Raw genomic sequence first — 24,277 nt, forward strand, 5'->3', positions numbered from 1 at the left:
AAGGTGAGTTCATTCAAGATAATACTTGTCTGCTCTCCTTAATAGTTTATTAGGGTTTTTTCTGCTTCAAACTTGAGCCCTCGCAGGGTAAATTTCCCATTTTCTTGCTCTGCTTTATGTTTCAAGGTGTACAAGAGCATGTACTCCTTAAACAAGCTACAAAGGCAGGCAGCCCATTCTTCCTGGCCTTGCTGTGTGTTCCATTTATGATCAATACGAAATGTTTGGTCACCTGTTTGTATCAGCAAATAAATTCCATATCAATGGAATGGAAATGTATCTGCACTAAGTGAATTGTGAGTATCTATTTGAATAGACCCTTAAAATTGTGGCTACATCTTTCTGGCTTTCAAGATACTAGATAATACTCTATAGCTTTTCTCCACCACTTTAAAACTTGGCATTTTAAAAATCAATGTCCTCTTTCACATTTGTGCACATATTTTGACTGTATCCCAGACCATCAATCCAAAGAGAAATGAAAGTAGATAAGTATTATTGTCACCTGGCAAATGTGTTTGTGGTTTTATTTATTTTTTTTCCAAAACCATTTGGATTTTTCCCCTCCCATGAAATTGGTTTCAGTTGATTTCCAAGTAAAATCTGTTATATTGTGGTTTTGTAGATGGGAATGATCCTAAAGTTCCCATACTAAATTATAGCATGACTTATAGCTAAAGGTCCTATTCTTGAGAACTTTATTTACACTGGTTCCTTTATTTGAAAGAGATTCTTGAAATAAGTGATGTATTTGTAATAATCATGGTTAACTATATTAAAGAATGACTGATTTTCAACTGGTGATTTTTGACAACCAGTGATATAGCACCTAGATTATGTTTAGCACGGAGCAGGAGCTCAATAAAGATTTGCTAAATGATTCTTTAACATGTTAAATAATATTTAGCATGCCTGAGAGCATGGGAATGTTTCAGAAATATAAAAATCAATGCAATTTGCTGAATTTGGAAATTGTTAGTCCTTTCACATATTGACTTATTTTTCTGACCTCATTTATAAAGTATTGACATTAGTTCTTAGGCCGCTAAAGAGAAGGAAACAATACAAAAGAAGAGAGACGTATTTTCACTACACATTTGGAAAGCTCTAAATGTTCTAAAGTTCTTTAAGTCTACGACTCAAATGTTGAGTGTACTTAGGTGGCTGTGCTGGTCTAGTCTACATGATTTTTTTTTTTTTTTTTTTTTAAATCGTGCAGCTTCTGAAAAGGATCTCAAAGAAAAAAATCGAAAGACTTGAAATTCAGACTATGATGATAATTAAGAAAACGCAGAAAGGGCACTGGTAGATTTTTAAAAACTATTTTAATACAAGATTAATATCAATTTTCTATCCAAATCAGAAATGAAAAAAATCTTAACCCAAATAATATTCATTTGACAGTCACATAAAAATTTAGGTTTGATTGGTGCACACATTTATCCTGCATATATATTACGTCTATGCACACAGAAACCTCACTATTATACCATCCTTAGGTGTCTTTTCACGAAAACACCTCACTACAAGGCAATGCCAACGATTCCAGTAACTACTCAACTTTGAATGAGGTTCAGAATGTCCCCACACTTAGCTGAGTCCGTGCTGTAGCCAACCATGACAGAGCAAGGCTCCAGAATGCATATAAATCAATACTCTAGTGTCTAACTTGGTCTAAAACTAAACACTGGCAAATGTCTCCAACAAGGAAGAACACATTGCAAATTTATAAGTTATGGTTTCTTTTACTCTTCTGTTGGCAAAGCTCGACTGCCTTTATTTATTTACCTATTTTTCAAAAGTTAAGTCAGGTCTGTTAGTGACTGTAGTAAATGAAATTGGGTTTGAATTTCTGCAAGTTTTATATAAGTCAAGACTTACATTTACTAATAACATGTCTACTTCTAATGAAACCATTGGATAATTAGCCTTGCAAAGAGAAGTTATAAAAGAATCACAACTCAGGAATTTGCTAACTTTCATTCCTCCTTGGGGACTTCAGTTGGTGTTCGGTCTGTAGCCAAAACGTGCGTAATGGCTAAAGAATTAAAGTAGGCTAATGTCTGCAGTAGGGAATATAAATTAAAACATTTTAATGAAAATATTTTAAAAAATCAACATCAACATTCTGCTTCCAACAATATTTTCAATGTATTTGATTTATTTAAAGGCTGTTATTTTTATAGTTACTACTGCTTCTCAATGAATAATAGTGTTGTTTTCAGTGTAGGCAAAATAATATTTTCTGTCCCTTACATTTAAAGCGGGCGATAGTTACTTTGTCCTATCTGGGCAACTCACCGTAAGGGAGTCAGATTGCTAATGCTAACATTCTATGATGGCTATAATCAAAGTACCAACTTTACCTTCATTAAAATGGCAGAAGGTTGTCATGTCTGTCCTTTAATACAGAACCATAAACAGAGCTCAAATTCGTGAATTTGCAATTCATTCTTCTCTGCTAAAGACAAGCCTCTGTTTAGTTTTGTTATAACGTATACAAAGCATAATATACACCAATTACAGACGGGTATTTCTGTTAGAAAAATATATATTATAACTAAAGAACATGTAAATCGAGGCACTTCAATAAGCTAAGTGTTTGCAGTTGTGAGCATCACCCACCAATTTCTAGAGTCTGATTTCAGTGAGCCCATTCCTCTCTTCTCATAACAGAGGTTATGATGTGATCATGGAATTTGGGGGACATCAGAGCGAATGAGAGTGGGTTATGAAAAATAATGGTGTGTCACTGCATCCCCTATCGCTTTGCTACTTCCTGAAAGGGGAGGGATTAATTTAGGAGAGGGTGGTTCCAAATACAAACTGAAATGAGGTAATAGATTGCAGTAATTCTTTGAGGGATAAAAAAAAATTCTTCATATTAAATTAGCCTGAAAATCATATGACAAAGCAGGATGATGATAAAAATCCAGGAATTACAACTTAAATAATATTTTGACCACATCCATGCCTGATAACTAATATTGTGGCATCATTAACTGATAGTCATTGCAGCTGTCTGCCTGGCTGATACAGATCACTATCTCTCACCAGCCCGAATAATATCGATAATGAAGGTGTTGAAATGAATGATGCAGGCTTTTTATATACTGTGTGTGTGTTTAGTGTGTATACAACATGAGTTCACATTCATTAATATAGTGTGTAATCATACACATGCACAGAACCTTTTGGGGGTGAAAGCACAGGGGAAAAAAAGGCATTCTGATCTGTTTCAGAGAAAACAGTGAAGAAATATTTTTAAAAAAGGAAAGCCTTGGAGTTTAAAGCCATAAAAATAAGTTATTACTCTGATATTCTGGAAAATCAAGGTTGATTTAATTTGTATTGCACCTTAATTATTGAAGAAAGACAATACTGATTTCTGAACACACAATGAAATGAGCAATGTAAACGATTGGCTCTGCCTAGAGATGTTTTATGTGTAATTGGTGATAGGAAGCTGAAGTTTGGCAGTGAAATGGATGGTTTCCTGTAAGTATGTAATGCTGAATTAGATTAAGTGTTAATTTCATAAAGATTCAAATGAAAGGATGCCACAAAGTCTCTCAAAATTCTACACTTCATAGTTCATTAGGCATAAAATAGCAATAGATGCCTGTAAATACTTTGTTTTGTAAAAGTGCTCAAATATACTTAATACTATTGTGCCGCATGTGTTCTACTTAAATGTGATGACTAATTCAATAACTAATCATAATTTTGATGAGAACGGAGATCAAAAACACCACTTACGCGTCATTATTATCAATGGGTTAATTAAAATGTGACTGGCATACTACGGAGTCTTCAAACATTACTTTTCCTGACTCCAGATGCATCATAAAAACCAAGAAACACATGGATAGCCAATGGTATTCATACAGCCCCAGTTTGGTTTATTTTGTTTCTCTGATAGGGAGAGCAGAGGGCCTGGCGTTGGCACACTCAGTGCATTGTTTAGGCTGTGGCTTTAAATTGGCCTCTTGAGTCAAGTATTTAACCAAGTGCCATGCAGGAACCCTAGACCAAAGGCGTTGTACATGGAAGCAATGGTTTTGAGTGAATAACACATTCTTTATGCATTCAGTTTGCGTCGCCAGTGAAGTCCTGCACGCCCCTGGCTCTTCCCATGAGCTCGGTACAGTTGGGGGCACCCAGGACAAAGCACGCTCATGCAAAAAGGGTGTGCCCTGGCAAACTTGTAATAAATGGACAGTTAGATACGTAAAAAGTTCTCTTCCTTGATTCTTGGTGCTCACAGGTCATTGAGAAATCCCTTTTCTGAGCAGCACAAAACAAGAAGAGCTGGTTGACAAAACATTTTTGTTACAAAGGTGTGTCAACCCTGAGCTTGGAATTAAGAAGTTAAAATCTGTGATTTATATATATAGAGATATAAAAATAGATGATCATACTAAGACTAAAAAAGTGAAAGAAATCTCCATGTCAATACTATACATATATTTTTTTGTCTTGACTTTTTTGTTGTGAGTTATTTTGTAAGACAATGCCCTTGGGATGCTGAAACCAATTGACACAAAGCAAATAGTTAAAAATGAAAACTTACGTATGGATCTAATTGCCATTGCTCATTAAAAGAACTGGTATTTGGGGGGGGGGATGGGTAATGAGCATGGAGGCAGAAACATCTAACTGATGTCAAAGCTGTGGCCAAAGCAAAGACATTGTGCCAGAGAAGATTATTTTCAATCCAGACCCTTGAGGAGGATGAATAGATGGGAGCGTTCAGTATCAACTGAAGACGAAGGGAAAAATCTGTGCCAATTGGATACAATGGACAGACATTAAGAGAATTAAGAAAAATGGTGCCATTACTGAAATTGAAATTGGGCAGGGTGAGAGAGAGGTGCTGAGTTGTAATAACTTTTGCTCTAATGTTCAAGACGGAACTCTGAATTTCAGTATCAGTACCTCCAAAGTAATTTGGTATTGTGTGATTAGAGTGCAAGACAGTAACTCCAAGACACACTGTATTTTCACTAACTTTTAAAAAAATTCAAACTTTCTCCCCATAAGCATTTTGTAAACCTGATTTGTCACAGAGAAGCTTACCCTGGGAGTTGGCTGTCAATACTGATATTTATAGTGTTACAGGTCTTTTATTTTTCTCTTTTGTTTGCTTGTTTTTTGGAAATGCAGTTGTCTTGGGGTTTGGCCTGATTTTACAAGGAAAATTGTTTTCTATCTTTTTTTTTTTTAAACGGGGGAAAAAAGAAACACCTCACAACGTGAGATTCCTTTACTTCTGCAGCATAAAAGCAACTGAAGGTAAGAAAACCTCCCGGTATGAAAGATTTGAGTAAGAATTTTCTCTATAATAAACAAAGTCCCCACAGATAGCTGAAGGAAAGAGGAAGCAGTTCAGTCTGGCACCCGGTAACTCTTTGGGAAAACAAAAAGGGAGGCAGATGGCAGCACTGCTCTCTTCTCATAGAAAACAGTAAGTTTTTGTGGCATGGTCCATTGTCCAATAGTGTAAGAAAAGAAGTAAGTTGGCTGTTCACATAGCTAAAATGCAGTTTCATCTGACTAAAAACCCAGGATTATCTGCACAGTCTCTGCAAGGCCAGGCCGGTGCAGAGGAGAGACCACGACAGCAGGGAGTGGCCGAGCTGGGTTGCAGCAGAGCCCACTTCTCTCCTGTCGGAATCCACCGCAGGGGCCTCCGTGGTGACAAACTCAAACTCCGTGGGACACACGTCATCCATGCACCCGCTGCCGCTCCCTGAGCCACTGGATTCATCACCTGGGGTGGGAAGATGGAAAAAGAATGTGAGAGCCCACACCAGGAAAGAGTAGGGGGAGAAAGAATGCAGCGGGGACAGGCATGGTGGTCAAGGTGGTAGTTGTGGTGGTGGTGGACTCTCGCCACCCAAGACTCCCTGCCCCACCCCATTGTGCTTGTTTTTTTTTTTTTTTAATTCAGTTTTATTGAGATATATTCACATACCATACAATCATCCATGGTGTACAATCATCTGTTCACAGTACCATCATATAGTTGTGCATTCATCACCCCAGTCTATTTTTGAACATTTTCCTTATACCAGAAAGAATCAGAATCAGAATAAAAAATAAAAATAAAAAAGAACACCCAATCTATTATTCATTTAGCTTTTGTCCCCATTTTTTTACTTATCCATCCATACATTGGATAAAGGGAGTGCAATCCACAAGGTTTTCACAATCACACTGTTACCCCTTGTAATCTACATTGTAATACACTCGTCTTCAGAGTCAAGGCTACTTGGTTGGAATTTGGTGGTTTCAGGTATTTACTTCTGGCTATTCCAATACATTAAAACCTAACAAGTGTTATCTATATAGTGTGTAAGAATGTCCACCAAAGTGACCTCTCGACTCCATTTGAAATCTCTCAGCCACTGAAGCTTTATTTCATTTCGCATCCCCCTTTTGGTCAAAAAGATGTTCTCAATCCCAGGATGCGGGGTCCAGACTCATCCCCAGGAGTCATCTCCTGTGTTGCCAGGGAGATTTATACCCCTGGGAGTCAGGTCCCATGTAGGGGGGAGGGCAGTGATTTCACCTGCCAAGTTGGCTTAGCTAGAGAGAGAGGGCCACATCTGAGCAACAAAGAGGTACTCAAGGGGAGACTCTAAGGCACAATTATAAGCATCTTTAGCCTCTCCTTTGCAGTAACAAGCTTCATAGGGGCAAGCCCCAAGACAGAGGGCTCAGCATGTCAAACCTTCAGTCCCCCATGTTTGTGAGAACATCAGCAACAATCCAAGTGAGGAAGTACAATAGTGCTTGTTTTTAATGGGCAGGTTTGTGATGGATGTGTGGACTGTATAGAAATTGATTTTGAAACACAGTATTAACTAATATCCAGAGTTACTCAGCCTAAGGAACACCTGAATCCCAGAAACAATGGAAGGCTATCCCTACTACGTTGACTTTAGAAAGTTATTTCTTATTCTGGCCAGTGTTTAAGGCACTTTAAGAAATCCCATTCTTCGCTCTTTTGTACCTCAGAGCCTTTGTTCTTAGTAGATATGCTGCTTTCATAAAGGATTTTCAAAGGATGTCTTAAAAAAAAAAAAAACCTGGAAGAGGAAAGCAAGTACTACAATTCTCCTGTAACTTTGACTCTAAAAGTAGGAAATCAGAGGAGCAGCAGCAAGTAATTGTAGCCACTTTTTAATGATCAAAAATGCTAATGTGTTTCCCCTCTGTTGTCCTCCTAAGAGCATGGATGGACTCTATCTTAACAGCTTCTTCCTTTAAACCAGGGGTTGATGAACTACTACTGGCAAGCCATTCTGGTCTGCTGCCTAAATTTTGAATGGCCCATAACCTATGAATAGTTTTTAGATTTTTAAAGATTTGGAAAAAAAATCAAAATGAAGAATAATATTTTGTGGCACGTGAAAAATATATATTATACATATGAAATTCCAATTTTGGTGTCCATATGTAAAGTTTTATTGTAACCCAACCATACCCATGGACTTACGTATTGTCTATTACTGCTTTCACACAACTACAGCAGAGTAGAATAGTTGTGACAGAGACAATATGCTCTTCAAAGCTGAAAATATTTACTATCTGCTATCCCCTGCTTTAAACCAGTGCCCAGATGCCCACATAGTATGTCGTCTTAGTGTATCAACTTCCCTCCCTGCCTGTTATGGGTTGGAATTGTGTCCTCTGAAAAGATATGTCAAAGTCCTATACCCTGGTACCTGTGAACATGACCTTATTTGGAAATCAAGTCTTTGTAGATGCAGTAAAGTTAAGGTGCGGGTACCCCGGAGTAGGGTGGGCTCTAATCCAATAGGACTGGCATCCTTACAAGAAGAGAAGAGGAGACAGATTCATAGGGGAGAAGGCCATGTGAAGAAGGAGGCAGGGACTTCAGTGATGCATCTACAAGCCAAGGAATGTCAAGGACTGCCAACAACCACCAGGATAGACTGGTAGACACTATAAGAGGCAAGGACAGATACCCGTCTACAGACTTCAGAGGGAGCCTGTCTCTGCTGACACTTAGAATCCAGACTTCTGGCCTTCAGAATTGTAAGACAATAATTTCTGTTGTTTTAAGCCACCCAGTTGGTGGGAATTTGTTAAGGCAACCCTAGGAAACCAACACACTGCCCAACATGCCGTCTTGCACTGCTCTATTCCCACTGCTTGGCTCCTTCTTGTTTGACAGGTCAGTCTCCATCAGTTACTAGCTATGTGAAAGTACTTACCATCATTTGTAGTTATATTATTTACTTGTTTATTGGCTTGTCTTGTTTACTGTTAGTCTCCTCTAAGAGAATGTCAAGTTTTTGAGGGTAGAGTCTCACATATACTATTTACTTCAGTGTCCTCCTTGCCTTTAATGGCTCCTGACATGGAGCAGGTACTCAATAAATACATGTTGAATAAATAAATGTGCCTGGGGAAGTTTACAGTTTATTCAACATCTGTCAGTTTCCTCATATAAACAAATATGAACAATAACATTTACCTCAGAGGTTGTGCGTGAAGAAAAAGGGCATGAGGGCACCCAACCAAGTGGTTTGCATGATGCCTGATGCAAAAAAAAAAAAAACAAAAAAAAAAAACAAAAAACGGGGTTCATATAGCAGAGGTGACCTAGATTTTAACCTGCTGCTTATTATCTGAATGAACTAGGGCAAGCCAGTTGGCCTCACTGAGGCTCAGTTTCCTCAGCCATAAAAATGAGAATGGTAATATCTGTTTCACAGAATTGTTGTGGGGAATAAATGAGATCATGTTCCTGGGAAGATTCAGGGAATGGTAACCTTTGTAATGACATTTGCTATTTTCCCCAGTTGCTCGATGAATCCATGGCCTAAACTCCTCCCTGCTGGTCTGAAAGGGTGATGCGCTGGTGAACTGCTCCTGAACAACTGGTGTTATCTTGGCTGCTAGATGTTACTTAAAGCCAAGCTAATGCTGGGACCCTTCTGATGTCCTCCTGAATGAGAAAGGCAGAATTCAGCACGTTTTTTTTTTCTTTTTAATGGGACAACTAAATATCAGATAAGATCACTTGACTATACCATATCAGGTTCTTAACATTTTCTTTGATTTATCTTTAGTGGTCTTTACAAGGGGGAAAAAGCCCATTAATTAAATTCAGAAAAATCAGAATTGCTAAGGGAATTGTTCTGAACATGGGTATTATGAACCAAAAGTAATAAAACCTTTGCAACGATATTATTAAAGCGATTTAGAATATTAAAAATGTGGGCAGCAAATAATGACAAGAGATTTCAGCCAGGAAAAATAATGGCTCCATCTCTTTGTGAAAAAGAATCACAAATGCAGGTATTTAAGGGCAGGATAGGTGATTTTAAAAAATGTCAAAGGCAATAAGGGTGATGAGGGTTATAAAATATGATAATGGTTTGAATCACAGATATTATCCTAAAACACGGCCAAAGTTGGTGCTTGGATGAGAGCTAAGTGATGCTCTTAAATATTGATTTTTATTTTCTTTTGAGGGGAAACAGTGCAAGATCTCTGCCTCATGACATTCTCTAAGCTTTGCAGATTGATGTATATATAACTTCTTTAGGTCAGAGAGGAGAGAGAAACAATAAGGCCGACATCACCTAATTCTTAGGTACCTTGAATTATTCATTTCTCAACAGTCACGCTCCAAATAATAAAGCATTTTCTTAGATGCAGAATACAGAATGGATAAAATGAGAGGAAGAGGCTCAGTAATGAGCAAGGGAGAAGCAGCACAGGCTGAAACCTGGTATAATGTTCTCTGAAGAGGAGAGGAGACCTTTAGAAAAGAGGAATGGAAATAATGGGATGATTCTGAGAAATTTTACAGCAGTGAAGTCAATCATGCTGGTAATTATCCTGTGTTTAGAAAATTAAATTTTTGAGTTATTTAAAATGGAATAAAGCACTAAAAATTTTCTTCAGAGGACAACTTGGTTGGATCCGGCTAAGCTAGATGACTTAATGTCTTCCATCTGTAACTTGTTTCTTTCTATCTCATTAATTCAAGCACACAAGCATCATCTTTTGCTTCGGTGATCAAATTATAGCATCACTGGCAACTCCACATCTTATGCTCAAGAAATCTTTTCCTAGAAGCTCTCTTTGTGAGAGTACAAACTTTAAACAAAACAAAAGAAAAACAAAAAACTTCCCTTTAGTGTTATGTGTCTTGAAATCCCTTAGTCAAAACCCAAATAGAGTTTCATGTCAATGTTCACTTAATAGTCTTTTAAATCACTTCTGGTGCTTTTGTGATCTTCAATAAAATAGTTGCCTGTCACACTGCACCAGCATTTTGCTATTTCTCTCAATATTTCAGTTACAAATATCTGTTCTTTATGTTATGTGCACAACTAGCTAGAGATAAAGCTATTGAGCCAGCCACACAGACCCTGCATTAGCTCCGTTACACATCGCTTCAAAAGAGCCTCCCTATAATCCCTTATGTGCGGATGCTTTCTATTTTATAGAATAGGAGCATGAGACTCAAGAAGTAAGGCAATTTGTTCCAGATGCCAGTTAATATGTGGTAAAACAGGGACTCTGTCCAGGCTTAATTGAGCAATCTTTAGAACATTCTTTTTTTTTTTTTTTTTTTTTTTGCTATTGGTGGGGGCAGGAGTTTGGGGCAGAAGCACAATTGTTAATGGGGAAATGAGAAGGTAAATTATTTTGAAGCTTTATTGTTAATGGATGAATTGGCAAATGAAACTCAATTTTAGCTTTGATACGGCTAAATATAATGCACCACAACTATTCCTTCAGACCAGTTATGATTTTAGTAGTATCCTAAGTTTTGTGAATCAGAGCTCTCTGTCCAAAGGATGATACACAACTTTGCAGATTGGAGAAATAATGAGGTAAGGTTAAAGGTGCACATTTCTCTTGAAGAACAATTATGGTTTAGTCTTCTGTAATCATTTTTTTTTCCTCTGGAAGTTACTGGTGAAGATTTTCTTACTTGCGTCCTGGAAGTTAACGTCGTTGCCGTTGTACGCATTCTTCAGTTTGTTGGTCATCACGCGCAGAGCCATGATCTGCTGCCGGATGAAAGTGTCAGGCCGAGTGATGTCCACATCCACTTCAGGATTGTTGATCTGGTTGGTCAGCCCGTCATTCATGATCTCAGGCAAGTATCTGCAGGGCCAAGAGGGAGAGAACAGACTAGAGTGACGCAACAGGGACCTCAAGACCAGATTCTGCCATGTTATCTCTGATAGTGAGCCAAAACACCTGGCAAAAACTAGTCTCAGTTCCTGGAAAAAAGGCCAAATAGTAGAAACAAAGAATAAATTTCCACCCAGGGAAATGTGGCTCAAAAAGGCTGCAGAGTAATTTTTGAAATGACCCTGAAGTCTTAGGCAGGCTTGACTACAAATGAATGCGCAAATGGGGACTTAAAACTATCATTACTTAAATCAACTACTTTTCCATCTCTCCATCACAAATGGGTAACCCTCAGTTGTTAGGTAGCTCAAGTGACAGACCTAAGAAACATGTGGATAGCCTCTTCAGGTTTCCTGCTAATTTTGATAGTAAGAACTGGACTGATAATTAACATGTGATCTTAGAGAGTTCTCATTAATGGGAATGCTCTTTCCCAATTTAGAGGCCTGACCTCAGGTTTTAATCAGAAGAAACTTCTGAATCTAAAAAGAAAAAAAACTTCTGAATGTAATCAGAAGAAACTTTGGCAAGTTTTAGGAGCAAACAGTGATTGCTGGAATGTTTGAGGTGTCTGTTGTGGTTTTTACTTCATAATAGAATCTTGAGACTAATTCAATATTGAGTAAAACAGAAGGGTGAAATCTCATGGTCCTGCACTTAATATTTCTTTTACTTGTTCTAAAATGTCAAATGTGTCAGTCTATCAATGTCAACTCCCCGAGCTGCCTAGGTTTATTTACACCAGTGGAAGCTAAAGATCTCAGAAAAGTGCATGGAGCCCTCTCTGACTCCTTCTTATGCTCATGACCCGTCATTTTCCCGGTTCTCTTACTCTTCTTCTCATGGAGCTTCTTAAACCTGTTTTTCTCCCATTTCCTGTGACCCTTGATGGAATGCACATGACTACAGCAGCCTTAAATGGACTTCTTGGCATACTTCTTTCCTTCCTGTGCACACTGCACATGCCGTCTTATTAGTCTTCATAAACACTGCTTTTGTCATGTCACTCTTCTGTTTAAAAATTTTTGATGATAGTAGCTAATGCCCATGAATACTTACTACTGCCAGGCACTGTGCTAGGCACTCTACATGCATTTTAAAATTCAGTCTGGAGCAAATCTTTGAGGTTGGTATTATTTTATCCCCATTTTATAAAATAGAAAACTGAGACTTAGTGAAGATAGGTAACTGCCCAAAGTCACAGAGCTAATAGGCAAACCCATGTGCTCAAACATTGCACCATACTGCCTGGCAGATCATCAACTGCAATTTACACTTTATAAGTCAGCAAAGACCATCTCCACCCACTCTATTTTCTTATGCTGCAATATTCCCTTCAATGGATGCTCCTCTCCTAATGGAATCCATGCCCTGTATGTATCTTATACTTGCCTGTCTTGCAGGTTTTCCTTGCCTATAATTCCCTTTCCTTTTCAAGTCCCAAAATACCCTTAAAGACCCAGGTCAATTCTCACTTTCTCCTCAAGGTCTTTCCAGAGCCCTTTGGTTCCCAAAGAAACTCCTGGTCCGTTGTGCAGGACTGCCAGGTTCAGTTGGGCATTTTGTGCACTGCACACATCACACCCAACCGAGGGAGTGAGTGGTAGCTGAGATCCAGCTTGAGTTTTGTGCTCTTCATGCCATGTTGCCTGCAGGGCTCTGTTCACCAAAAGGGGGAGAAGTTTCTTTTTCTTTTTTTTTTTTCCACAATTTTTATCTCAGAAAATTTCAACATTTACCAAAGTAGAAAGAGAATAATATAATCAACTCCCATGTATGCATCTGGATGCTTTTTTCTAATTCCCTCAAAGGTGCCATAATTGTCTGTGGCCTGGTGAGAAGCAGACTGCATATTCACAGGGGAAAAGAAGAGATTTTAAAGAAGGGACTGTTTACATAGGTGTGGAGAGAGTTAAAGAAAATCAGCAAGGGGTGGTGAAGCCCCTGGTGCTGACAACAGCAGGAGGGACCAGAGAGGGCAAGAAAAGTCACAGAGAGTTGCTGAAAGACACACCAACTGCCAAACCATGGCTCATGAGGGCGGGAGCTGGGAATGGGTACCCAGGCCTCTCTCCTTCCTCCTTCTGACCTTCAGCTGCTGCTTCCCATTGGCTGAACCCAACTGGGAGCCAAGGTGATTCAGTCTGTAGATGTCCTCCTGGGCACAGGCCAAGGCCCAGCGGTGAAAAGTGGATCTTGAGGGGAATTCAAACATCCTACAGGCACCATAGGCTGCTGGCAGCTCTGCCCAATAGCTATTATTATTTGCCTTCTGCCTGAACTAACATTGATTGGAAGTAGAGAAAACTTCTTTTCCTCTATTTTGTCATTTCTGTTTACATATTTCAGTACAATATATTTATGCTTAAAATTCTTCCCTTATCTGCAAGTCATTTGCCAAGTTCCAGAAACCAAAGAATCTATCTATCAGTCTCCAAAAGAAGAAATAGAAATACACATAGAAACTTTTATATTCAAGCCCTTTCTCAGGTACTGAATCTTATACATGATGTGTTTTTTTTTATGACTTGGTTTACTTGTTTTAAATCAGAGGTCCCCTGAATACGCTCCATGTCTTCATCCATATCTTGAACAAAATTGACTTTACAATGTTCACTAAATAACGAATAATAAAACACATGGAGTGTAATGCAATTTCTTTTCCATGAAGCGTCACAATATTTACTGCCCTACAAAATGTCCTAATAGAAATTTTTTTAACAGTCATGGAACTATACCTATTTTTGTAGTAAAGCATTACTTCTATCCTGCCTTTTAATATATTTGGAATATAAATAAATTCCTGTTAGATTCTGAGATGGTCTTCCTGATATAATTTCCAAAATATCAGATGGGATTGGCTGTGATTGACATGCAATTTTATGTGCCAACTTCCAAGAGCCTTCCTAATTATTAAAGCTCAGTGGATAAGTAATAAGTGTATGCCTTCCTTTGCTGACACTGGAGTTGAAAGGGGCTGAAAGATGACCGTTAATTCTGGTGTTGCTCTGATACATTTTGGAAAATTATTCCTGCAACTGTACCTGTGCTGAGTCAGAGGCAGGCTTTGTTTTGTTCAGATGCTGTGTGCACTGCACGGCTAGCCGAGACTCATTTATCAGAATCTGACTGCGATAGCTTATACGGGAATGCTACCCATGGGAGTCTGAACATCCAGGAACAATAAAAGACTGCCAAGGAAACCCAGTTTCTAACTGTGCCTATGGATGCTTGCTACTTACAAAGAAAACACACCCACACTCCAAAAACAAGTAACAATGCACTCAAGTCCTCAAGAACCTTTTCTCCTTTCCATATATTCAAAGGGTAACTGTAGAGGCAATGTGGAAACTTAAACCTAAAACACAGTTGAGAAAGAAAATGGCCATTTTGCTACTCCACAAGTAGATCCTGAGGCTAAATCCTTGGATTTCAGAGTGCAGGCTTGAAGGATCCATGGAAACCCAGTTCAGCACCAGAATCTCATGGGCCAATTTATTTGTTGCCTCTCATGTTTGGTTTCTTCACATAACACTCACCTCCTACAAGAATGGAATCATTTTTGAGTCTAGTGCTCTTCCTTTTATTAGATTTTGCATGCATCATCACATCTCTGAGAGAGTGGAGAAGAAGAAGAGTCTTGGCATGGAAAGTCCATCTCCATGTCTGGATGCATGATTACATGGAGCAGAGAGAACTTGGAAGGGGGGACAAATTGGAGGGATGAAAAGGGGTGTCCTCATCTGCCAATGCATCATGCATGTGGCAAGTGGGTGACATCCATGAATAGCCAAGCATAGCTTCCCCATTTTGGTTGCCTTCCATCTTGCCAGAGCATGGCTAGGAGATAAATCTTGAGCAGTTTTTCAGAATTTTATTTCTTCACATCTAATTTTACATTGTAAATGTAGGCTTCTTCGCTTCTTGGATTACACTCAAATGCTATAGCTGATTAGGGTGGAAAAGTCCCATGGAAATTTAGGGGGAGTAGATACATTCAACCTGGTGGGTCTTCGCAGGCTGTGTCTTTGGACCTTCATTTGCAGAGTGGACAGCTTCTCTATCCATGGTTTGAGAGACAGCAAACACGGCTGGTCTGCACAGAGGGTTTCCACTGGCTATCCACAGTGTCTGTGGTTCTCACCTTCAAAATCACTCCTTTCAGCTAAGGAAATGCTCCCAGAAAGACCCTGATGACATATGAATGAGTTTGCTGGGAGGAGAGGCATTTTCACTCAGCAATATTTAGTTGCTCATCATCATGTTACTGTTGGTAGTTGTTCTTCCGTAAGGAGATGCAAATTAAGGAAAAGGGACACACAACCTCCAAGTTTTAATGGGATTTGAGAGCTAGTAAAAGTCTGAGAAGTGAAGCACTCCCAAGGAAGGTCAGCCTAGTGGTGCCCAATGGGGTTGGCATGAGTTTGAGTGGAGCTGAGGGGGCAGTGGGGAGACGTGGGGTGCCTCGGTGCTAGACTGGCTGGTTTCCAGGTGCCTAATTCTTCCTTTGACTGCTTCTGCCTCAATGCACACCTGGAAGGGTGAGGTGAATGCAGTTGCAATCCTGTTCGTTGCCACAAATTAACTCCATTCAACACAGAACCCTATTGCAATTTCTAATTTTAAGCTACATATTCATTCATCTTCAGTGGTTTTAGGAGATTTACTTACCTAAGCAGATACAATGCTAATTAATACAGGCCCCAAATTCCTTATCTGCAATTCCAAAATTCAAAAATCTCAAAGCTTTTTTCTGCAATTCATTCTTTAGGAAAATCTGATGTGATCTGAAATGAGGCTAATTACAGTCTTCATTTATCCCACTTAGTGTGAACATTTTGCTGTGGAAATATCAATATGTTTGATTGTGGGTTGGAGCCTCAGACCCCACTGGGAGTATTACAGAACATACAGTGATGATTTTCTAAAATCTAAAAAAACTTCTGTATTATGAAACATATATGGCCATATAAGGGACTGTGAATCTGTGGTATCCATAAGCTCTTTCAGAAGCTTTCTTAAAATCAAAGGTTTAAGTATAACTCTTCGAAGCATCTTGATGTAGGGTACTTTTTTTCCTTTCCATTTTCTTTGGTTGGAAAACGGCATTACTTAAAGCATACTGTGACCTTATGTTTTACGTGGATTTATAAATTCTTGAAGACTGTTAAGTGTGTTAAGCTAGAGTAGTCTGTGGCAATAACTTATGAGATATTTCACTGAGAGATGGCAAAGGTCTATAATTCAGGACACTTGAGACCTCTCTAGGATAAGCAGAGTGACTTTGTACCACACAGCCACATTTTACAATTATATATAATTATTTTTATTTGTAAACTGGGAATAATATTTACCTTTTTTTTTCCCAGAAGATACATACTGAGCTGAGGTATATGAAAATGCTTTGAAAAATGTAACAAACAGTGTAATGCTAATGTATTCTTATAAAAATTAAGTTGTTAACACAGCTCCCCCAAAAGCTGAACCTGTTCCTTAGGAGTTGCTGACAGGAGCAGAATCTGGAGTCTTAAGTTTGAATTAACGTACAGAAGAATGAACGGCTGTGGCATTTTTCCAGCTGGATAATATGTGGTATGAAACGGTTTGGACACTTTGTTAGAGAACATACACAGCTCACACTGGTTCCAGGAGTGAGCAGAGGCTAAATTCTTTAACTTGGCCTCTTTAACTAACTGGCTGGAGCTGCCCAAACCTATCCTTTCTTGGTAGGACTGGAGTCAGCAAACTTCAGAATAGATAGGAAAGAAGGCCTGTGAGCTAGTTTTCTTGGCCTCTGAGTTGTTCCCTTCCTCCAATTTGTAGCTGTCACTGACCAACGTTTTTACCACTTGCAGGAGGTCCATGCAGCTTCCCTGTCCCCCAGGACAGCCGCCTCTTGGTGTCTTCTCTCCCTAAGTATGCCAGAAGAAGGGACATGGGCAATTTGGAATGTCATGCTTGACAGTTGCCAGTTCTCTCAGGCAGAATTCCCACCTTCCCCAGGTGTTTGCCTGGCTGAGTATATACTGAATATTTTACAGTTCTTTCAACTGCAGCTAATGTGCTTTGGGAGATATTCAGCAATCAGACTAAAACAATATTGTAATGCCGGATCCTGCCGAGTCACTATCTTTGACAGATTTCTCATCACAATGCATCATTTCGCCCCTCTTCCATCTACTCAGACTTACTCAGTCATGACTTGCTATTTTCTTTGGTTAGTCAATTCATTTAGTGGCTGGTGAGAGTGACTGATATATTTCCTAGATTTTTCTACTTTTCCCATTTCTTTCAATTTACTGTATTTACCTTGTGGTCTCGGGAAGGATTTCCTTGGGGACACAGTTATTTTTGTGAGGATCAGCTGAGTTGAAAGACAGCAGAGGCTCCCTGAAAAACCTGTGTGGCCAACAGACCCAATTAAGCCTTGTCCCTCAGTGAGTTTCTTGTTGGCCTTGTCCCGGAAGGCATTTTAAAGAAAGGACACAGTGATGGCGAACACCTGGCTTACAAGGGGCAAAAAGTGGAACATTATTTTTGTCAGTTTTATATGGGGAGTGGGGTCCAGAAATGATAGACTCAAGAAACCTTGAAGACTGAAATAATTAATGTCCTTTCATATAACCCATGTGCTAGTGGGACCTGGCTGCCAGAGGAACTTTCATTTACAGCCTTCCTGCCTGCCCCCGGCCTCTCCCAGCCGCTCCTTTCCTTGTCAATCACTCTGAGTTCAGAAAAAGGATCTCCACGAAGAGAAAATATCCATAAGGAAGATACAGATGATATAGTTTGATACGGCTATGTCCTGAAAAAGCAGGAATCTGCCTCTATATGGACCAAAAGCTAAGAGTCTATGTGGACACCATTAGGGCTTTTTCTGTTTTTGCTTCTGCTGCTGTCTGACAAAGTTCTGACCTTTGTATGTTAACCATATAAGAGCTTTATTTCCTTCCAAGCCTATGCTTTCCTGTCTCCCATCGAATCATTCTCTGGCTCCGGTACAGACAGCTCATTCCAGCCACCTGGCTGCCCAGAACGTGCTTTCTGGGGATGATGGATGACTGCACATGTCGTCCTAAGATCTCTCGGTCCACCCTGGGAACTTTAGGAAACCTAGATTTGTAACCTGCACCATGAGTCTTTAATTCCCTCCCCCCTCTTTTGGCCTTCTAGATTATAATCGATTTTCTTCCATTACTTACTAGCTTCCTTTCAATTCCCATTTGTCTGAGCCGAGGGAGAGTGTTGCCAAGTCTTCTCCCATTTCTCCTTAAGAAGTTGCTGAGGTAAGTGAGAAATGGGAGCAGTAGAAGTTGCACTTCCAGACTTACTTTCTTGCTGGTCGCTGAAAATGCATCCTAGGCTGCCTTTCTTAGCTGATGGGGACTGCCGTGAACTCCGAGGACAATCCTTAATCAGCTATTCTGATAAGTAGGATGTGATTCTGAGGATTAATTGAATCAAGTATTCGCCAAGGATTCTAAGCATTCATCCTTAGCCCCCATGGCACCCCATTTGAGACCAGAGATTTCTGCGGACGTTATCCTGCACTGTAAGGCTGTGCTCTACTTCCAACTCAGAATTCTCTCTTGATGCCCACGTGAGGCCGAAGCAGTTCCTTGAGGAGTGGACGTCAACCTTGCCTGCCCTATGAGCTATCCATAGTGGCTGAGGTTACAACCAAACCACGAGACCGTTGTATTTAATACCAGCAAGATCCAATAAACATAGCCCTGAGGATATCCATGAAGGCAAAGAGAAAACAACAACAAAAAAATTGTAACATGCTCCCTGAGACTTGTGTGTGGACTGAAGAAGAGAATGTCTTACATTTTAAAAGGGCCTTAAAGTAGGGTTGGCAAATAAAATAAAGGGCACCCAATTAAATTTGAATATCAGATAAATAAAGCATCACTGTGCCCCATTGGTGCCTTATATTTTTATGCACCAAATATGTCAATCCTGCCTTAGAGGCTTGTGTAGCAACTGCAACACCTGGAAGCTTCCTAGAAATACCCTCTCAGGCCCCACCCCAGATTTACTGAATCATAATTTGCATTTTAAAAAGATCCTATAAGCTAGCTAGCAAGTTAAAGTATGAGAAGCATTGTTTTAGCATTTACAACATATTTTCATGGATAGTATCTCATTGACCTGTCCTAGGAGGTTGGAAAACGAAGGGGAAGGAGGGGAGAGTCTTATTGTCTGGGTCCTTGTGCACACAGCGACTTCCTCCCATCAAAGGGCAGGATCTCTCTTTCTACCCCACCTTCTGCTTCCATGGCCTCTTTAGCTACAGTAGCAGAGTGAGATCTGCCAAAGTAGGGTGAACACAGAGTGAGAGTGGAGGAGGGAATGGGGATGGATTCATATCCCGGGGCAGGGACCACTGCTCATGTACCCTTCACGTTTATTTTAACAAAGCAAATTTCAACCAAGGCTGGCAAAGCAGCCACATCTGTGTATATCCTGATTTCTCAATTTCAAGTCATCATAGACTTCACCGGGTGCCATTAATTTAATAACATCTTTTTGAGAAAATAAGATTATTACTGGAGTAATGTACATGCCCGCTGTCAGAGTCAGTTTGATTTCAGAAACATTAAAATGTGAAACAATAATGTTTCTGAATCAATGAAATATGGTGAAGAGTTATGGAGTAGGATTCAGAAAATAATAAGGAAAAAGATGATCCATGGAGAAAAAGGCCGATCAAATACTCAGATAAAGATTGAAGGGCTGCAGGAAAGGGTCTGAACAGAAGAATGTGGCTGCAGGAGTCTGATGGATAAAACATAAACATAAAAGAAATGTCTCATTTATCAGTGAGCTCATCCCACAGGCTTGAGTTAATAAACCCCAGACCCTGAGAAATCTCTATCAATGTTAATAGGTGTCTGTTACATATCCATTGACACTTGTTGATAATGCTTTTTTTTTTTTAAATAAAGGTTCTGGTTCTTTCATTTCTCATGGCTGATAAAAATAGTCTACATACATTTTCTTTCTTTTCTTTTCCACTTTACAAAACACATTCCTAAATATTGAAGAAGACCTGTCATCTAGGAATCCATACTTCAAAAGTAAAAGAAAAACAAACAGCAAAAATCTAGATTATTATTGGCATTACAGATAGGTTCGTCAACTTACAAAACAATTCACTAAAATTTCTTTAAATGAAGAACTTCTCTCAAGCATTTATGAATGTATTTGTAGCTCAATTAATATTTGGATGAGAAGAATGTTTCAATTAAATTTAACTCAAGTCTTTCTTGGTTATCTACTTATTAAGCTATTAAAAATAGTTATAATGTTAAGATTTAACTCCAGTGGAAGAATAATTTAAAAAAAAATGGACCTAAGAGAAACCATGAAATTATAATTTTTCCATGGAACATAATTTGAGTCACAAATATATTTTTAATAAATACTTATTACATAATAAAAGAAACCCTGCATTGGGTTATCTTTTGGAATATCCCTGCAAATGATTTTACTGCATTAAACCTGACCATTTCCCTCCTCTGCATAAAATCCTCCAGTGGCCTCAAAAATTCAAATCTAGTTTCTGTAAACTTGTTAATCTAGTGCATCTCCACTTAGGTGGTCCTTTCCCAAACCTACATGTGGTTCTTGAAGTCCCCAATTTCCCATGTTCTCTCTCCAGCCACTGTGCCTTTGCATAAGTTGAGCCCACTGCTCTCTTAAAGTGTGAAATCTCAGAGCACTGTACCTGGGACAGAGAGGTGCTTAATAATATTGCTTATGGACTGATGGACCAAATGAACTAATGTGAACCCACTAAATCTTTTTTGAGCCAAGAATCTGTTTCATTCAGTTCTCCTAACCTGGGGTGGGCTGCACACTGGTATTTTTGTTCAGAGGTTGGGTATTGGAGTAAACAGTATACTGGGCTAGGATATGGGAGACTTTTAGCTTTTGTCCTTGTTAATTGGGCACGTTTGGACTAATAGTTCACCCTTTGTGGGCTCATCTGCACAATGAGGAATTTGGCTGAACGATCTTGGGCTTTCCTCTAGCTCTAACTTCAATGGTACTTATCTTCCCCATTCATTGTCTTGATGGAATGAAGTCCCCTCTCCCACTGTGCTTACACACTCCCCCTGCAACAATTCTTTGTATTACCTTTTGTAGGAAAATGAATGTAGGCTAATACCCAGCTACCTGCATAACCATCCATGGGAATGCAGTTCAAAACACAGCCTTCACTTTAGCTAAGGCTCAACAATGAACACAGAAGGCAACAGAGCAGCCCAAGGAATCAGCTACTTAATTCATTAGGCCATCTGGTCATCCTTTATAGTGTCTTTCTGTAGTCATTAGGAAAAGACACATTAGAAGGTGTTAATTCACAGCTGAATTTGGCGACCAAAGGTCTCCTTCCTACAAGGTCAGAAATGGTAAATTACTAAGTCTTTTTGAGTGATATACTGTTAATATCATGAATTTCCTTTAATACCTTCATGATCTAAAATTCAGACTTTTGTGCAACTTGAAACTCTTTCTATAACTATCTTGTTTTCACGTTGCTAAGCTCTTCCTTGTACAGTTTATGATATCATTACCAACAGATGCTAAAAAATGCAACTCAGCACGGTGTAAGAAATAACCCTAATGAGTACCTTACTTTGCACCCCCTAGTTACTTTCTGCAGTTTCTTCTGAACTTAATATTCATGTACCTTCTTGTTCCCTTTTGATCACATCTGCTTCATATGCTTGAAACTGCCCAAAAGGCCCCAGAATAGACTCGTCTCTTAGCTTCTCCACCAGCTGGCCAATCCCCAAAGAGTCCTAAGTCCAATTTACCAGCTGCTCTATCCACCTGCAACGTTACTAATGAGGGCTCTGCATACTCCCCTGCTTGCCAACTCCCAACCAGTTCCCCCATTCAATTTCTCCACCTGATGAAAATCCAGGCCAAGCCCATTTCCAGGCTGAATCAAGAATTTCAGAAATTCCATATCAAGTGGCTATAGCGTTGGTTGGTTCAGCAGAGCAGAAGGATGGAAAACAGAGACATCTCTCATCAGGAGATTCCAATGGGACTTCTCAAGGCAAAGACCGGTTAGAACCTTCCCCCAGGTATCCCTAATCATTTTCTTTTACCTTTCTCATGAATACTTCAGTCATGAATACTTCTCCAAGGGCAAAGAAAATTACAATTGAATTTTCCTTTCTAGCTTTAACTTGTGATGAAAAAAAAAAAAAAAACAACAAAAAGCTGTGCAAATTTAACTACGGATAAAAATAACTCCACTATCTCAGAGTCATTAAGCGAACATAAAAGGTCTCTGAGATCTCAAAATATCTGTACCCTGGCATCTGTCACCATTCCTCTGTCCTCATCCAGAGGCGAGGCATTCGGAACAAGGATTCCACGCTTAATGGCACCTTGAGAATAAGTGCTCCCTGGTGCCCATCAAACCTGTCACTCTGAACAGCTGTCTCTAAGTGATGGCTTGTCTCTCCACCCTCTGTTGCTTTTTCCATAAGCAGGTCTGCAGAGCTCTTCCAGGAGAGCCTTCCAAGGATATATGTAAACTGCGCCCGTCCATACGAACCTGGCTTTGCTGTGCCCGTTCCAGCATTCCTCCTCGTTGGACGTGCCAGCTGTCACACTCTCATCCTTGCAGATGGTGTAGGGTAAAGCCGACCAGACCTTTTTAGAGAGCTTCAGTTTCTCTTTTATGTCTGTGACCTGATCAAGAAACCAAGGAAAAGGTGTGAATATTCTCCTTGTGCTTTTCAGTCCATTTCTACACAAGGACATAATGCAGGTGGGGGTTAAAGAACCTGTGCTGTGATGAACATGGACTCTTAATCATTTTTAAGAGACAGATACAATGCTACAGGATTTATTACCAGGGAAGCCCCTCATCCTCCCCTTATAGACCTCCTAACTTCTGGCAGAGAGCTTCCAGGTAATTGGCTTTTTGTTTTCCATCTTTTCTGTCCTTATCTTCTTTGAATTAAAAACTTATGAGGCAATTAAACTGGCTTCAGATCCCTCTCCTGCTGGAGTCCCTATCTCAAACCCCCTAAGTATAGACTTTAAAATTCTTTTGCTTGGTTGTTGGATACATGCCCCTAAATGATGCACCAAGAGATTTAACACTTTGCTCAGTGGTCTACTTGTTCCATGAGAAATAACTATTGTCAGTAATTCAACTGCTGCTAACCTTTGTGCTTGTACAATCCACAGGCTCATAGCAGACACTAGGATTGCAAACATTAAACCAAATCCACCTAAAAATCTCTGGCACCAGAAAGGGAAGAGTCATTCTAAATAGAGGTAAATGTGAAATTCACAGCCCTCTGGATGGATGGCCAGGAGAAACTTAGCACCAGCATCTTGAGTGTTTTCAGGCTCAGCACTGACATCTCACCTGTGGAAAGGGTAGGGAGAGGGATTCAACACCATTTTGTCTCCATAAGGAATATCTAGGTTCAGGCAGTCACAGCCCTTATTTCCTATTTTGTCTGTCAGAACATGGGGAAATCCATGAATGGTTGAAAAGCATTGTAGAGGGAGAACTACTGAGATTTAATGGTGCTATTGTACATTTGAGATCAATGGCTTTTGGAAACAAAGGAGTCGGTGTTCATTGTGGATGTAGTATAGATTTGAGGAAAATTTCCAAAGATCTCTCATCGTTTTCAAGAATGAACACAAAGAAAAAAAAAACAACTTGACATTTTATTTTGTTCCTAGTCATGTTTCTCAGTAGTTCCAGAATTATACAGTTTTGGGTCCTTGCTTATCTGTGAGTCTGATGATGACAGAGGCTTCAGTACTGGGAATTGTCTGCTCACCCCTGAAGTGCTAAAGATGATCACAATGCTGAATCTTAGAACCTGGTATACATGCTTGATAGTGCAATGTTACTTTTGTTTTAGAAGGTGAAAAAAAAACCCACGAGTAATGGCATTCCAATACCTATCTGTTCCAACCCAGATTAGCCCCAAGACCAAAGAACACACCTGGCACGGAGTTACTGATGCATTTAATTAAGGACTTAAACATAGGAGATGAATCTTCCAGATTGTGGTGGTTCGGGAAC

General features: G+C 39.5%; 1 protein-coding gene across 2 annotated transcripts in view; it reads right to left on the reverse strand.

The window, feature by feature from the left end:
- Positions 1-1,306: 1,306 nt before the first annotated feature.
- The window catches only part of GPC6 (glypican 6), a 1,192,747-nt gene continuing 1,169,776 nt past the window's right edge, over positions 1,307-24,277 (reverse strand). For both annotated transcript variants that reach the window (XM_037799716.1, XM_037799718.1), the window contains exons 7-9: positions 22,778-22,914; positions 10,988-11,163; positions 1,307-5,773 (exon numbers count right to left, since the gene is read on the reverse strand). In XM_037799716.1, the coding sequence (XP_037655644.1) occupies positions 5,571-5,773; positions 10,988-11,163; positions 22,778-22,914 (516 nt within the window). In that variant the 3' untranslated portion in view covers positions 1,307-5,570. The remainder of the gene's footprint in view (positions 5,774-10,987; positions 11,164-22,777; positions 22,915-24,277) is intronic.

Source organism: Choloepus didactylus, chromosome 12 (assembly GCF_015220235.1).
Source record: "Choloepus didactylus isolate mChoDid1 chromosome 12, mChoDid1.pri, whole genome shotgun sequence".
Taxonomy (NCBI): domain Eukaryota; kingdom Metazoa; phylum Chordata; class Mammalia; order Pilosa; family Megalonychidae; genus Choloepus; species Choloepus didactylus.